The 18,450-nt window shown below is 38.2% G+C and overlaps 1 protein-coding gene across 1 annotated transcript in view; it reads right to left on the bottom strand.

The window, feature by feature from the left end:
- The window catches only part of LOC120523492 (adhesion G-protein coupled receptor G7-like), a 56,014-nt gene extending 47,778 nt beyond the window's left edge, over positions 1-8,236 (bottom strand). The window contains exons 1-3 of the mRNA XM_039744852.1: positions 8,086-8,236; positions 4,859-4,953; positions 844-980 (exon numbers count right to left, since the gene is read on the bottom strand). Coding sequence (XP_039600786.1) covers positions 844-980; positions 4,859-4,953; positions 8,086-8,187 — 334 coding nt within the window. The 5' untranslated portion in view covers positions 8,188-8,236. The remainder of the gene's footprint in view (positions 1-843; positions 981-4,858; positions 4,954-8,085) is intronic.
- Between the last annotated feature and the right edge of the window lie 10,214 nt (positions 8,237-18,450).

An 18,450-nucleotide genomic window follows, 5' to 3' on the forward strand; every position in this document is an offset into this window, starting at 1 on the left:
TCTTATTTGCCATCCTTTTCCTCTGTATACTCTCCTGTATTTCCTCATTCCACCACCAGGATTCCTTTCCTCCTTCCTCTTTCCAGATGTCACGCCAAGCACCCTTCTTGCTGTGACCCTAATTACATCTGCTGTAGTTTCCCAGCTGTCTGGTAACTCTTCACTGCCACCCAGTGCCTTTCTCACCTTCTCCCTAAACTCAACCCTGCAGTCTTCCTTTTTCAACTTCCACCATTTGATCCTTGGCTCTGCCCTCACTCTCTTCCTCTTCTTGATCTCCAACGTCATCCTACAGACCACCATCCTTTGCTGCTTAACTACACTTTCCCCTGCCACCACTTTGCAGTCTTCAATCTCCTTCAGATCAACTCTTCTGCATAGTATGTAATCTACCTGTGTGCATCTTCCTCCACTCTTGTATGTAACCCTATGTTCCTCCCTCTTCTTAAAATATGTATTCACCACAGCCATGTCCATCCTTTTGGCAAAATCCACTATCCTCTGACCTTCTTTATTCCTCTTCTTGACACCATACCTGCCCATCACCTCCTCATCGCCACTGTTCCCTTCACCAACATGCTCATTGAAATCCGCTCCAATCACCACTTTCTGTCTCTTGGGTACATTGTTCATTACTTCATCCAACTCACTCTAAAAATCTTCTTTCTCACCCATTGCATACCCAACTCGTGGTGCATATGCACTAGCAACATTCATCATCACAACTCCAATTTCCATCTTCATAATCATTACTATGTCTGACACTCTTTTCACCTCCAAAACACTCTTGACATACTAAAACGTCAAACTACATGAATGAGTTGCAATAGTTATTAAACCAACCTTTGAGAGCAGTGAGCTGTACTCCTTGCATCAGGCTACTGTTGAAAGTCAAGGACTGCACTGCCAAGTTGGGCTGCACTACTCCTGTGATATTGTTGGAGTTTTCCAGTGAGAAAGCTTCCAGTGTTTCCGTCAGGCTGTAGAAAGAAGACAACGCGTTTTGTCAGGCAATTTCTCTCACATGTTGGTTGGTTACTACATTATGATCTTGATCTGTAGTTCCCACAAGCATACCATATTTAAACATTATGTAGTATTACAACAGTTATCCACTCTAGAAACTGTGAAAGAAAAATTAACTGCTTGCAAGCTACTTAGGATTAATAGCCAACAAAGCTGTTTTGCTATAATGGCAGGTTATTCATACAAGTGTCTGTCATAAGACAGGGTGCAGTAAGCTATCCCAGGAAAATTTCCAGTTTCTTTTGGAACATGTCTATTTAACACAGGAAAGATGACCTTTCCTTCTTTAAGGTCCATCTGACAAGTGAAAAAAATAAGAAGAGATGGCCCATTAGTGTAATAAAATGCTTAAGTAAATGATATTATGTTTTTTGTTATAAATAAGGGGAAGGGGGAGGAAGAAGATTTTTTTTTTAAATTGTATTGATTTTATTGTAATCAGGAGGAAGAAGAAATTATAAAAAGCCAATTGAAAAAAATGTAACTTTGCTCTTCTGCCTTGCAATGTAGAATCCAGGTACTCATCTGTGACTGAATAAATATCTAATTGATTGGACTTGCCCTGTCTTCTTCTGGGGGTTTTCTTCCACAAAATATAGTGAAGCACAATGTCTGCCTAATACTGACCAGAGAAAGACACATTTTTATTAATTTAAATTGGCTTTGCAACCAAATTCATATTGTAGTTATCTGTTTACTGTATATTTATTAAGAGTGGTGAGATTAGATTTGTTGCTAGAATAGACACTAGTCACTGATGCATCATTACAATTGTTCTCTCTATTTACTTTGTAGTATTTTCTCATGCCACACACTTCAAGATGACATTTTTTCCTTAGGATTGCTAATCTACTATATCACTGAGCATAGAGTTGGATCATACCTTACACCCTATGCTGTTGGAATTTTTTGTGACCCCCATAAAAACATTGGTGATAAAGATGATGAGAAGAAATATCTCTAGCCATAAATTGCCATTCATGTGCATTATAAATTTGTTTTTGAAAATACTTTGGATTACCTAAATTTTGTCTATTCATTTGCTGAATCTTCCATCCATCCATTATCCAACCTGCTATATCCTAACTACAGGGTCATGGGGGTCTGGCTGGAGGCAATCCCAGCCAACACGGGGCACAAGTCAGGAAACAAACCCCAGGCAGGGCACCAGACCACCGCAGGGCATACACACACCCACCAAGTACACAATTTACAATCGCCAATGCACCTAACCTGCATGTCTTTGGATTGTGGGAGGAAACCCATACAGACAAGGGGAGAACATGCAAACTCCATGCAGGGAGGACCCAGGAAGCAAACCCAGGTTTCCTAACTGCAAGGCAGCAGTGCTACCGCTGCACCACCGTGCCGCCTTTGCTGAATCGTCTTATCCCAAAATCAGAGTTACAAACTTAGAACCTATTAGTAGATGGGGCAAAGTATCAAGCAAGCAAGGAAGGGCCATATTGGCATTTCTTAGTTTTACATTATTTTCCATTGTAATGTACTGTTGTTTTAATTAGTCTTACCCAACTAGTCCTCTGTTCAAGTGCTCTTAGTAGTATGTATAGATGCAAAATAATTGTGAACTCTTTGGAACTGGCAGAATATCTGTATTAATTACTTATAACAATATGGTTTCCTCTTCAACTAAGTCACAGTAACAGACACTTTAACACATAACTAATAACACACAAACAATTGCTCTTGTTCTTATCAGTAAATGACCACAATGGCTGCCAACTAGAGCACATCCTTTAATACTCTTACACTTTATAACAGTAGTCATCATGTGATCCTGTATAAATGATGTTAAGTAGGTAAAGAGGAACTAGAATTTAGCAGAAAGATGACAGTACATCACAGGTTAAACAGTTTCTTTCTAGGAAATCATTCTACTGTAATTTTTGGTTTAGACATGGTGGGGTGTGTTTTTTACATGCCAGGACCAAATGTCAGTGTGTGTTCCTGATTTAGCATATCCACACATATACAACAAAGTGCATATCTCTGGTTTAGTAGAAGTAAGAAATATTTGGATTTGCATCTTGGCATAAGTGCATGTTCTTATCAAAAACTGTATTGTGCTATACACCATGTTCTAAAATTTATTTTTCACAAATTAATTATCTGACTATCTTAGTGCTGTGCAACACTCTGGCAGAAAGTTATGAAAAGCAGGAGATGAAATACTGGATTTTGTGGGAGTCAACAGAGACAAAAAGTGTAGGCAAAAAGTTAATATCAGAAGTTTAAAACAAAAGTCAAAAATCAGAAGTGTAAAAGTCAGAGAAAATATTCAATTCAAAACTAGCACATTGAAGACCCCCAACCAAAAACTCTTTTGTAGTTTTGGCCAATTGAATAACATTTACCATTATATTACTGCTTGTCTCCTTCTTCTTTCTTCTTGCAATTAATTTTAAATGTTTAAAACTCATTAAATGAAGAGCATAATTTTTTGTTTTTTTTGTCCGGCAAGATAGTTTATTGGTAAAGTGAATAAAACCATTTAATTTTAATAGTGAGTGTAGTGTTGTGTTTCTGCATTCTTGGACTTGATGTCATAGTTCAGTTTCATAAGAGACCTTCTGTATTATTTGAATGTTTTTTCAATGTGCTTGTGGGTGTTCTCCATTTTTCGTTTCTAGTGAAAAGAGACAGATAGTTACCCTAAAGCAAGTATACAATATATTCACACAAAAAAGTGTGTGTGTGTCTGTGAATGTCTGAAAATGTAGCAAGTTGGACTGACTTCCTTACCCTGATCTTTTGTTTTGCTCATTTCTGCTGAGATGCAATTCCACACTGGAGAAAACAGGTAAGAAAATATATAGTTTGGATTAGGTTATTGTGTTATATGTGTGACAGTTGGCCAGGACACCAACCAGTTCGAACGACCGAGGTAGAGAGCCCATTTGGGACATTATCTCCTCCAAGACGCTAGAATGCAGCCCTTATGGGTTGCTACACCACCACAGATGCCCGTAGAGCACGCCTGAAGTTGTAGTTTGGAGCAGTTCTGCGGAGTTCCGTGGGCACCACCAGGAGGTGCTGCAAGTTCGTCTGAGCCCTTTGTGGCACCACTGTCGCCACAATGAGAAATGCTGCTGGAAGAAGATCAAGATACACCTGGAGCACTCCCAGGTGCAGATTGAAAGGAGCCAGCTCATTCGAGTCAAAGAGCCAGAGTCGGGAGGAGTTGGACAAAGCTTGTGGTAGGAGGAGTGGAGACAGAGAGAAAGAGAGCGAGAGGGGAAGAGACAAGGACGAAGGAAGGACTGTGCTTATTTGTATTTTTGCTGTTTTGTACTGTGTTACTGTGGGGAGCAAAAGAAAATAGCTTCCTCCACTTACAATAAAGGCATGTTGAGTGATAAGACTGTTCTCTGTGTCTATTGTGTCTGGGGGTTTGGGGAGCTGTATGCCCCCTGGTGGTCCACAAATGTTACAGATCAACAGCCATTAACTTAATTTTTATCATGATCTATCCATCCATCCTTTTTTATTAAACCAGCTTAAAGGTTTGGTTTGAAGCGACATGGGGCCATTCCAGAAACATCTTGTGCAAAGCATGAAACAGCGCCAGTGTATTGCAAACTTCATTCATGCACACATTTATACATAAACACTCTCTCCCACTCTCCCAATTTAGTGGTAATAATCAAGCTAAAAAATATCTGTCAGATGACAGAATACCCAGAAATCCCTACTAAAGGCTGGCAGAATCTGTATTTTCAACAGTCATACAAAGTGAAGTGGTGCAGTTTCATAGTTAAAATATTTCATTTACTGTAAAGAAGAATTTCTACATAATATCCAATCATCATACCTTTTTGCAACAATTGCGACATCATTATTTTCAAATGCAGCATCTTTTGCATCCAGTAGCTGACTGATAGTGGTAACTGCTGCAACAGCTGCTATCTGAAAACACAATTCCATTTAAATTGGTATATCCATGTATAATTGTATGGAGCATGTATGTTTTGTAAATTTTCCTAACTTAACAAAAATCATATGTTCCAATATGCCATAATAAAACAATTGCATGGAGCATGTATAGTTATGTTTTGTACATTATCCTATATTAACAAAAATCATATGCTAAAATACAGTATACCACAACAAAGTGATTTGTATTCTGAAGAAAACCTAAGATGAAACAGATAAAGTTTGTAAATGCAGTATCTCTTCACTACATTTGTCAGTCCTGCAGATTACAAATGCTTCAGTGATTATGGGTGATTGATCCACTTCTTTATCAAAGGTAAACCGGCTAATATTCACAGGCAAGGTGACTGACTTCTCGATAGTTTATAACTTACTCACCACCATTAATACAAGTGGAGTGCTGGTTTATAGTATCAATGCCTGGGATGCAATATAAAATCTACAGACGTAATTGGATCATTAAATGACACTCTTCAGTTGTCAAAAGCTATGATTTATACAAATTGGCAGAATTGTTTTTTTCATTAAAGTATGCAGTTTTTCAGTAATACAGTGGAATCAGAAAGTGTTCAAACTCTTTCACTTTCTGCACTCTTTATTGTGTTGTAGATTTAATTTTCATGGATACATTTGCCATTTTGCCCATTAATCTACACTCATTAACACATAATGCTTTCAGAAATGTTTGCAAATTAATTCAAAACCAAAAATGGAAAATTCTCACTTATATACATTTTCAGATCCTTAATTAAGGCCAGGCACATCTTGTTTGCTTTAATTATCCTTGACATGTGTCTAGAACTTATTTAGAGTCCACCTGGATTGGACATATCATAGAAGGACACACACCTGTGTATATAGGATCCGACAATTTGTTTGTTTGTCAGGACAAAAACAAAGCCATGTAGTCAAAGGAACTCACTGTAGACTTCTGCAACAAAATTGTAGTGACTGAGGCACGGATCAGAGGCATTTCTAAAGCTGCTTTGAGAGTTACTAGGAGCAGTGTGGGTTCAATAATCGTGAAATGAAAGAAGTTTGGAACCACCAGTGCTCTTCAAAAAGTTTCCTGTCTGGCAGGACAACCATCTCAGCAGCACTATATCAATCAGTCATTTATGATAGAGCGAGTAGATGGAAGCCATTCTTGAGAAAAGAGTCCCGATTTGAGAGCATAAGGAAAACAATTCTCTGTTCTGATAGGACAAACATTGGAATCTTTGGGAAGAACTACACACCTTATGTCTGGCAAAGACCTGTCACTGCTCATCACCTGCCTAATGCCATCTCTACGGTGAGGCATGGTGGTGGAAGCATCATGATATGGGGGTGCTTCTCTGCGACAAGGACAGGGATATTGGTCAGAATTTGGGGAAGGATGAATGGAGTCAAATAAAGAGGAGAGGGTGTTGAAGAAAACCTGCTTCAGAGTACAAGCAACCTCAGACTCTTTGTCTTTAAATACTGTACAACAATAATCCAAAGCGTGCAGACAAGACAACACTGGAGTGGCTTCTAGACAAGTCTCTGACTGTACTTGAGTGGTCCAGCCAAAGCCCAGACACAAACCCTATAGAACAACTGTGGAGAGACCAAAACATGGCAGCTTACAGTTATTTCCCATCCAAAATTGAGCTCAAAAGGATCTGACAAGAAAAATGGGATAAACTGCCCAAATCCAGGTGTGCAATGCTTGTGGAAACTTTACCTAAGAGGATCTGAAACTGTAATTGCTGTCAATGAGGCTTCAAATTTCAGAAATAAGGATCTCAATACCAATTTGAATAAGATATTTAAGTTTTTTGATTTTTAATAAATGTGGAAACCCTTCTCAGAACATGTTTCCACTTTATTGAGTTTGGGTTTATGGGCAAAAATGGTGATGTTTCCATTTTGTCACACAAGTGCGAGTAGGAGAAAGCTGAGTGGACCAAGTCAAGGAAATTACCCACCAGGCCAGGGGGTGGCAGAGTGCATTAATTCTACTTCTGTTATCTCTGCAGGCCAGATACAGGAAAACCTACCAGACGCATCATCAATGATGTCACCACAAATGACATCACTCTCGGTTCCAGCACCACAGATGACATCATTTCCGGTTCCGGCCATGGATGACAACACTTCTGGTTTTGGCCTTTAAGGCCACCATCATTTTAACATCCCGTTAGTTCAGTTCAGGACTCAGAACAATGCACATGAGTGCTCTTTTAAAACCTCTTTGCAGCCAGGGACAATATATGGGTGGCTGCCCCAAAACGTTTTGTGTGTGTCAAGGCTGTTCATTTCACAATTTATAATGAAATCTTCAACATAATAAAGTGTGCAGAAAGTGAAGAAGTCTGAATACTTTCTGTAAGGGTCTTCAATGATTAAATATACTTGTTCTGCTCTATGTGAACCTGATTTGACTGAAAAAGGATGTGCTGAGTAGTTGAAAACTTGGATATTCCTATGGAATAGAATAAAAATGTTCTTTTTGGCTATAAATCTGCCCTGAAGTGTCTTAGATTTTAGACCAGAAGTCTACGTGACCATCATCATCAGGTCCTTCCATGAAAACCCTAAATACAAAGAGGACTGTTTGATTTATGTTAGGTAGATTGCCCAGAGGGGACTGGGCGGTCTCTTGGTCTGGAACCCCTACAGATTTTATTTTTTTTCTCCAGCTTTTGGAGTTTTTTTTTTTTGTTTTTTCTGTCCACCCTGGCCATTGGACCTTACTTATTCTATGTTAATTAATGTTCACTTATGTTTATTTTTATTGGGTCTTCTATTTTTCTATTCTTCATTTTGTAAAGCACTTTGAGCTACATTTTTTTGTATGAAAATGTGCTATATAAATAAATGTTGATTGATTGATTGATTGACATGAGAGCAGCTAGTTGAGGTTGTTCAAACATTCTTTGCAATTTCATCTAAGCTACAGTCAATTGGAAACACTCTGCTTAAGTAGGGTAGTTATTTCTGTATTTAAAAAAGGAAGTTAGAGTTATATGTGGTAATGTGAAAAAACTCTTAACAAGGGTTTTTGCAAGTTGCCATTTAATCAATTGAATGACCTCAATAAATAAAATTTTCTTTATCAGTCTTAAGTGGCAGTCTTACCTCACTCTCATTTCCCTTAGCACTTGTAAGAATTCTATTTGCAATGTCAGCAGCAGCGGTAATGTTGTTTACAGTAAGTTTTTCTGGCTGTGAGGTCAACATCTGTGTGTTGCTTACAATTTTCACCAGCTCGTCTCCTGTTGCATTTGTAACCTGCAATAAGACAATTACTTAGTTATTATTCATTATTAAAGAATTTAGCAAAAGTCAGCATATATACAGTATATAACTTCATTCACTAGTGTGACTGTCTAATTAGTTCTGTAATGATTAAGTACATTATTTAGGTTTGGTTCCTTCTAGTGTTCAATGCTGGTGGGAAAGGTGTGAAGGCATAAGTTTATGTGACGAATTGTCTGTTTAAAATATCCAGTAAATAGTATTTAAAACATGTTCATTGCTATAAAACAAGAATAATATCAAAAAACAACAAGCACTAAATCAATTAAAATAATATTTACATGAATACATAGTTATGTCATATTTACCCAGGCTGCTGGTATATATTGTAGAATATATTCTGGAGCACACATGAACTATGTGCACATAGAGACAAAAGCATTTATCTTCCTAAACCCAATCCTCTAAAACCCAAACACTTTTATATAAATAAAATATATTATTATTCTCCCACCACAGTCTCCCTGTTAGAATACTGACCTATATATTGGGTTTAAACATATAAATTCGGTATACCAGTGGCAGAACAATTCAGCAGACAAATGGGCACAGGAAATGTTTGCCACAGATCGCTGAATGGCTTTTTTTTACCTCAAATTGATTGAAATCAGCATGACTCAGCTGAAATTTTGCAAACTGCAGAGTAAGAAAAGTTTTTGATCTGCTCAAACAAATGTAAAAGATAATCATTACTGATACAAAAATCTCTAATCCTATGTAGCATCAGTTCTCTGTGAGTTCTCTTAACATTTAGCATGACAGGAAACAGTTCAGAATTATTCTCTTAACAGAGTTTGGAAAGATTGTGTTTCTGCCCAGTTACGGGTGCCTTGCGTCAAGCTAATGCTTGTTTTACAATAATGTTGCATGTTACATTCAATGCCAAAAATCTGCATTTTAGGTGTGATTATTTCCCCTGACTGGGGCTTCAGATAAAGGAAAACAAACCCTCTGATTCTTGCTTGGCCATTGCCTGATTGGGTTTTGCATGTCCTCCGGGCATAGTTTTCTCTGTGTCACTTTAATATCTGACAGAGGAGCACAGGGAAAGTCTGTGCACAAGTGGGTGAATGCTAGATGTTCAAAAGTGGGGACATTTGCTTGAGAAGGCCATGCTCAAGAGTAGCTCAACCCCTGAAGAAGCTCATGGGAAAACCTGGATAAGAAGCAGAGATGGGAGCGGGTCCGACAGTTCACATCTAGTAATTACAGCAGGAGGAACTCACATTTATAGAGGGTGTGCTATTTATGCCTGATGTGTAATCAGGATCACCAGTAGAAAGAAAAAAGCAAGAAAAGGAAAAGATAAACTAAAGGAATTTCTAATAAAAGCAGGCCATGGAAAGAGCCTAAGGGAGTATTTTGAATTGATTGACTTGCTAAATTTGCAAATAATTATTTGTATTGACTGAATGGCCCAAGTGTGGTGTTTGCTTTCCTCCTAAATTCCTAAACAAGCATGTTGAATGTAGCAGCATTTAAGTTTGTTAGGGATGAGGAATGTAGAAGCCAGCCCTGCCTTGCAACGGATGATATGAGGAGATGCTCATTGTCCCTGTGACTGTGCAGTTTGATTAACTGCTTAGACAAAGAATTGATCAACCAATTTATCCCAATATACCTGTGATGGTACTTTTAAATAACTGAAAAAAGCAGCAGAGCTAGCAATAATTCTAAAGAATTATAAGGTTTACACTTTTGTGAAATTGTATTGCTTTTAAATGCTTGAGCAAAATCTAGTATTTTTTTAATGCTTGTAATTTCTTATTGGTATCTTAAGACTGAGTGAAATATAAAGTAACGCCAGTAGATATAAAATTATTAAAATTAATAATAAATGAGAAACCATACCAATAACAGACTTCTGAAGCAGGTCCTAAAATATGATATGTTATCAGCTGCAGTTTATTTCAGGAGGCAGAGTCAGTGCCTGGTTTATGGTGTTCTGTAAGGTCTGAATGCTGCCTCATGGCTAGACTTCTGGTTCACTTTTCAGCATGAGTACTAGCTGAGCGAAATTTGAATGATCCTTTCATATTTGTATGAATATTCTCTGAGAAAATGGACAGAATAGTTTGATTGGTGGCTACAGATTGGCTTGTCCATACATTTGCTCCATCTAGTAGCTAATCATGCCTTGTACCTGATGCTGCTGGGATAAACAATTGAATGTTTTCTTCTATTGCCACGACAGCTTTCATAGGTAATTGAAATTGAAATAACTTTTCACAATTTTGCAGAATTCAATAAAGACACAGTGTTATTGCATTTTATTTGCAACGATGTATGGCTGGCATATTGCTGTTAAGTGTGTTCAGTCCTCTGATCATGCAGTCACGTCTTAACTCCTTTCTTAAAACTACTATCAATCTTTGCCACTATAGAGGGATTGAGAACTTAAGGTTAGGATCTTTAGAGGTTTTTCTACTTCTTTTCTAGAGAGGATGAATATTTCTGTTGCACTGGACATACCCCTAAAGGTTGGCATTAACCATGTGGGAGGCAGTAATGTTGATGAAGGTCCAAGGGAAGTCAGGAGACCTGCTCATTTTTATCACATGACCCTTTGATGTACTTTGTAATAAAATGCTAAGGTCTGTGTATCAAGTTCCTCCTAGCAATCAGATTGGTCAGTTTGGCTTTGCAGTGATTGGTCATTTTGGTTTTGGTCATGTGACTAAAAACAGAAAATGGGAGTGTAGATCCATGACACAAAAAGAGTCATGTTGAAAATACAGAAAGTATGCAATTATTGAAGGGCTTCATTTATTAATAACTGGAAATAGATTCAGCTTTTTTCTAATTTTATACCTGTGCACTACAAATGCACACATTTGTCTGAAAAATAACTAGTCTGTGGCCCTCTGATGATTATCTTTTAGTTTTGATGCCACAGCAAGTTCTTAAAATTAACACAAATAATAATCAGTTCCTTCACTCACTAAAAACCTTTGCAATCTACACTAGCAATACTAAGTGATTTGGAACACATTTTGGAGCAGTACTCCAAACATCTCAGATCAAAGTATAGATTTGTATTGTAGAAGTCAGCTATGAAATATTTTTTCAAGTAGATGACATTGCTCACATTCACTACTTTAAAAAGCTTAGGTGTTCCTTGGATTCTTGGCATGATTGCCAGCACCCTTGACTTCCTTTGTGATTAAAAATAACAGTGTTGATGATATTTGATAATGGGATGCATGGAGGTACATTGTCCAGAGTCCTGGATTGAATTTTCAACCTGGTCTGTGTGGGTATTTTCATTGATTTTTCCTCCCACATCCCAATATTTAAGATGGACTGGTGACGCTATAGATTTGATATGATAGTAAGTGGATAAACTGTATGTGTGTGTGCACCTCAGGGTGGAAAAGTATCCTCTCCCAGGTCTGTTCTTGGCTTGTGCACCAAGTGGCTGGAGTAAGTACTGGCTTCGCATAACTGTAAATTATAAATGTACTCAGAAAATAGGAAATTGAGTGACTACTGCTGTTCCTTCATAGGTCTGCCATACAAATAAATATGCCTAAATATCGCTTACAAGCCCAGATGTATACTAAAGCTTCGCATTCCCCTGCAGAGTATTTTTGTTCAGTCTGACTCGGGTTCTCTGGAGGCAAATGCAGCTGGCTTTTCCACCCCCTCTTCCTTCTGTGAGAGAACAGTTCCCAAGGCATCACAAGTAACTATGGCAGTACCCTCTGGGTTAAAATGAGAGAGGACTGGTGCCGTCATGAGTTGTTGCTTCAGGAGATGGAATGCTTAAGCGCATGCAGAAGTCCTAGACCAGGGTGCATCCTTATTTTGGCACTCACGTACTGGGTCTGTAATAGCTGAATATTGTGACAGGAAGTGTAAGTAATAGGATGTCATGCCTAAAACTGAAGCAACTTGTGCAGCTGAAGTGGGTTCAGGAAGACTGCAAACAGCATCCACATTAGACTGCAAGGAATTAATACCTTGAGCTGATAAGTGGAACCCAACAAAATCAATTTTGGGTGCTGCAAAGATACACTTCTCATTTAAGGTGAGGTTGTGCTTTGTGTGCTGCTGTAACACACATTGTAGCCATTCATTAATGACAGAGAGTGCTGGCCTGTGCTCTATAATGTCTTCCAGATACATACATACTCCTAGCATCCCAGCTAAGAGTAATGACATTATTTTTTGAAAACAACTGGCAGCTGAACAAAACCCAAATGGCATACAGGTATAACGGAACACCCCAAGGTGGGTGACAAATACAGCGAGATCCCTACTATCGGGATGTAATGGTACCTGCAGGTAGACTTCTTGTATGTCCAGTTTAGTGAAGACTGTGGAACCATGAAACTGAGATGTAATTTCCTCAGTTATTGTTGGTAGTGGGTATCTGTTTGGGACCACAGCCTTGTTTCAGTTGCATGGTGATGTCCATGCTAGTTAGGTCCAGTACAGTGGCTAAATAACAGGAGGTATGGATGAATTAAGCCTGGGATTGTGCACAAACTCAGACAGGCATCCGAGTCTGTTAAACAGAGCATGCCACTTCTGCACCCACGGAGAAGTGAATTGCAGGATTTCTGCACCATTGTATTTAAGAACTGTAAATCAAAGTCTAAGAAAAAGGTCAACACCCAGAATATTGGCTTCTTGCTTTGTAACATGAAAGCAAAATGTAGAAAGAGTCATTGATCCATAAAAAACATATAAAGGCAAAGTTCCCAGAACATCAATGATACAGAGTCCAAGCCAAGAGCGATCAGTTAAGTTTGAAGAGAATCAAACTAGCGAGTCCAAGGCACAGGAGGATCACCAGGTAAAGGTAAAAAAAAGAGGTGGTTGTGGCAGCAAAAATCCAGCCATTCTCATTGCCAAATGTTGCATTTATGAAAGAAGACAGTTTCTCACTTGCTAGAACGCTCTTCATTTTACAATCTCAAAATCACAACGACCAAAAAGCACACACAATTTTCACACATGCACAAACACATATGCACTCAGTTTCCATGCGTGCATACAATTATTATTACAAATGTTATGGAACCAACAGTCTGGCCTTTTTTTATATTTTGAAGCTTTATCACCTCTTTTCACCATTCTTGTGTGCTGAAGTTCACAGCAAAACAAACCTCTAAATCAGCAAAAAATTGTTTATTTAGTCGTGGCTCTGTTCAAGCTGAGGTAAGATTTTTGCAGTTTTTTGTGTAATAGTGGTCCTGCTATGGAACAGAAGTTAAAGCCAGGCAGAGGGCATCTTAACAAATCCTTACAAAGGTTTATTAAGGAACGAATACTCATCTTGTTTTTGGGTGCAAATATCCAACCTTTTGGTTGATAACTAGTGCAGTGTTTTGTGCATCAATATTGATGGTTTAATTATTATTTGACCTGAAGGTGAATTCTAAGGAGAAACCCTGTGAAGCCTCTATAAAAATTGCACATCAGCTGAAATGACTTCTGATGTTAGCTGTCAGTGAAGAGGGCTGCAGATACAGACTCATGTGCCATACCAAAGAAAAGAGTGAAATTTCATTTTGTTAAACAATTGTTTCATATTTTATATTTGTATTTGGTATTTCTTTATTGATTATTTAATTTAATAAATTATATAAAATGTAATAGTTGGGCCACAGTTTTGGTGGTTTCCCAATCCTTTCAACATAGCCTTTGAGGCAAATCATGACACTCCATCTCTTTCTTTAGTTTTTAAAAATGTTTTTACATATTGAAAATATGGAAGTAAAACAACTGCAGGGCAATGATAGCCACATTTTTATTTTCAGTGTCGTTTAAAATGGTCATTGCATAATTTTTCAATCCAAGTTTAGTGCAATGCTATTGTTGGTGAACACTTTGTAAATGTTTGTGGTCTTATGGTTTGTGAATGAAGCCATTTTTATTAGCGTGGATGTAATGCTGATGTAATGATTAAACAGACCTTCAAGGATTTTGTAACAAATACTATAAAACAATGTAACAGTACAGTGTATTTCTAATGAAAGACAGTGAGAATTGTGTTTTGCTTAGGCAGCTGAATACTACTTTTAAAAATAACCCAATATGGAGAGAGCTAGTGCCCCTGCTGAATACTTATATATTAAAGTAGGTGGCTTTGCCCCCTGCTTCCTTCTCTCACCAACAAACCAAGCTCGCTTCGCTTGCCAACTGAAAGCCAGCGTTACACGCCAGCCACTTCGTGTCTCTGCCGCTCGCATTGTGAAGAGGGGGGGCTGAACACACCACAAGGAGAGTCATTCGCTCCTCTGAAACCCCGTCTTACACGGTGATACAATGGGAAACAAATACAGTTTTTTTTCTCAGTTAGCTGCTGGCTTGTTGCTGCTGCTGTGCTGTGTGATCTACAGCTTGTGTAGTGCTGCGAACATTTAAAAGCCTGTACAGCAGCTGTCCTTTTGTCTCACTGCCTTGTCTCTCTTCTCCCCCAGACATTCTCAGCTCCTGTTGGGGGTCCCGCTCCCGAAGCAAGCCCTTGAGAGACGGAACTGTCCCCTCCGACTCCACATGGAGCTTGATTCACTCCTGAAAGAGAATTATGTTTGTTTGAAATGTTTGAATAATGTTTCTGTTACCTGTATGTGTATAACTCTGTGACCCAACCATGACAGCGCATGTGGATTTCACTTTAACCAAACAACAAATCTTTTAATTCTCGTGGATATGCCTCTTCATTCGGAGGCAACACTACTTTTCCCTGATGGCAACACGAATTAGACAATCTACAAGTCTGCAACTTAAAGTTTAAATCCGAACAATTCAGATGTGGTTAAATCTCTTGGTACAATATCTTGTCTCGCGGGATGTGAAAGAGTCACTCTGAGAAAGTCACGTTTTTTTATATAATAGAGCGACATAATGTGAACTTTATAATAAATGCCAGTTTTACCTGGAGTGGTACAATGCTCTACTTTTCAAAATGTATATACGTAACCAATTATCGACACAGGCTTCATGCATCTTTCAATATTTTTCTTGTAACAGTGTTAATCATTCATCTTATCTCCTTACATATGTCTGTCTCTTTGCATTTTACATAAACTTTCCCTTTATAAATACACAGAGCAGCAGAGAGCAAGTCCAACATGGATGGGTGATCATACATTAGATTTAGTATTATCAAACTGATTTAACTTTGATGTGACTTTAAAATTATCAGCAATTTAAACTAAGACAAATGCAATTTTTGGGGACATTATTTTAGTATGGTGGCTGTCTCCACATGGTCTGGCATTATTAATAATCCATCCATCCATCCTTTTTCCAACCCGCTGAATCCGAATACAGGGTCACGGGGGTCTGCTGGAGCCAATCCCAGCCAACACAGGGCACAAGGCAGGAACCAATCCCGGGCAGGGGGCCAACCCACCGCAGCATTATTAATAATCACCCAGTAAAACAATCAGTTCCAAGTTGGTTAACATAAGTGGAATCTAATAATACCTGTCCATTAATATTCTTGTTGAACAATGGGCAGCTAACAATGAATGAGGGGAGTGTATTTCCTGTTATTTGACCTTTACCTTTTGCAATAAGGTGCTGTTTTTGGATACTGAAGCTCTTGGTTTTGATTATTATAATAACCTGTTGTTCCACGGGTTGTCACTGATCTCTTCTCTTCCTCCTTCTGTCGACTGGAAGATTGAGGGCTTTACCACCACTGATGTCACTTCTGGTGCCCATCCATCCGCACCTTTCTGCTGGAAGTCCTCAAAGCCTGAAGATCCACCATTTTAGGGGATTTTAGGTTCATGTCTGAAGAGATGCTTTTTGCCATTTGTTTAATCTTTTTTGTTTTCATTTCAATTATACATGGTGGCCCTTGGGCGCCACAAACCTTTTCTCTTATAACAGATAAATACTGTGGGTTGTACATGTAAATCAACACTAACCATTTAAGCAATGCCAGCATTCCCTTATCCACTAGTATGAAACTGAAGTACCCTTCACCCTACACTTTACACAACAAAACACTGCACCAGCTGAAAATTTAACTGCACACAGAAAGACCTAGTGAGAACAATTTATTTTTTCCTTTGTAACATTTTGAACAATGCTCTAATTTAATTTATTAACCTGCTGAACTTCATTTTGAGAAAAAAACAAGCTGTGGTGTGTGTTCCAAAAATGTTGCACCTTAGTAAATAACATACAAACAAAGGAGGTGAGTAAAGTACTTGCCACTTTTGTGACTATTTCCTCGAGGGCTTTAGAATTTGGTTTTTAGTAGTATATATTGTCCTAGATGGCCAGGGCCCTTGCCTGGCCGGAACGCCTCTGCCTTGGAAGGGCCAGGGGAGCAACTGTGGGCAGAGCATCACCTCCCCCAGAACGCTAGATGGCAGCCCCCCTAGATGGCAGCGGACTCCCACAGGGCTTCAAGGGAAGTGGAGTTTGTTACAGCCTTGTTAGGATCTGGGGGCCATTCTAGGGGGTGCTGCAACTATTCCTGAGCCTGTGTAGGCAGTTCTTCCACCACACCCGGAAGTGCTGACGAACGTAGGTCAACAAGCACCTGGAGCACTTCTGGGTCACCTATATAATTCAAATCACATCTAAAAATTTAGGTGACCCTACATCCTTTGAGGCATTAATTTTAAATATTAAAACAGATTCAAGCACAATTATAGTGTTAGTCTGCAGACCACCAGGGCCATATTCATTGTTCATGACTGAATTTAGCAATCTTTTATCTGATTTGGCTATAAATTATGATCACATAGTATTGATGGGGGATTTTAATGTACACATTGATGTGGAAACTGACACTTTTAGCAAATGTTTTACTTATTTGTTAAATGCATTATCAAAGATCCAACTCATAATCATAACCACACATTAGATTTAATTATAACTTACAAAGTTGAAATTTTAAATTAAAATATGACTCCATTAAATGAAGTTATTTCCGATCACTACTTAATTACATTTGATTTAGTCCTGCACTTGCCAATGCACTCACAGGTTAACACAAAGACAGTGCGACATCTAGATTGTAATTCTGCTTCAAAATTTATAGATACTTTGAGTAAGTAGACTGTAATTGTGGAAAACCATTTAGATGAGTTAACATCAAATGTAAACATTGAAAACAATTTAGATTAGCTAACATCACATTATAATGTGACCTTGAGAGATGCTCTAGACGCAGTGGCTCCCCTTAAAACAAAAGTGATCAAAGCACATAGAAACTCTCTCCCTGGTTTAATGAAAACACTTGAGCTCTTAAATTAGAGTGTCGAAAACTGGAGTGCAGATGGAAAACAACAAAGCTACATGTCTTTCAAATTGCATGGACAGAGAGTGTTTAAAAATATAAAAAAGCTCTTTTTAAAGCTCGCTCAGAATACTATTCTATAATAATAGCAATAATAAAAATCCTTGGGTACTGTTTAGAACATTTGCTAAATTAACAAATGGGAATTCAGATCTAAATTGCAAAATACCAACAGATATTAGCAGTACAGACTTTATGAACTTCTTAAATGAGAAAATTAAAAATATAAGATCCCAGATCTCAGCATCACAGTACAAACCAAATACTAGCTTAGCAGACCCTGCCTCACATTGCATTCAGCACTTTAGTAATTTTAATTCTGTAACTGAGCAGGAAGTCTTAACTTTGATTTCTAAAATTAAATCCACTACTTGTTCCCTAGATCCAGTGCCAACAAAAGTAGTAAAAAGTGCCATGGATGTTCTTGCAGCGCCTATTCTAAACATTATCAATAGTTCATTATTGCATGGCACAGTACCTGATGCACTAAAAATGTCAGTCATTAAACCATTACTTAAAAAGTCAAACCTAGACCCACACATACTAAATAATTATAGGCCTATTTCAAATTTACCCTTTCTCTCTAAAATACTAGAAAAGTAGTTGCCAATCAGCTTCTGTCACACCCTATGCATTACAATTTATTTGAGAAATTCCAGTCTGGTTCCAACACTGGTCAAAGTACAGAAACTGTACTACCGCGGGTTGTAAACAACATTCTGATATTCTCTGATGAAGGACCCTCCACTGTAATTATGTTGTTAGACTTAAGCGCAGCATTTGACACCATTGACCATTCTATTTTACTACACAGGCTAGAAAATGATGTTGGGCTTTCAGGCACTGTGCTCACTTGGTTTAGTTCTTATTTATCAAATCGATTCCAATATGTACAGAAATGTGCTGAC

This window comes from Polypterus senegalus, chromosome 2 (assembly GCF_016835505.1).
Source record: "Polypterus senegalus isolate Bchr_013 chromosome 2, ASM1683550v1, whole genome shotgun sequence".
In the NCBI taxonomy this organism is placed as follows: domain Eukaryota; kingdom Metazoa; phylum Chordata; class Cladistia; order Polypteriformes; family Polypteridae; genus Polypterus; species Polypterus senegalus.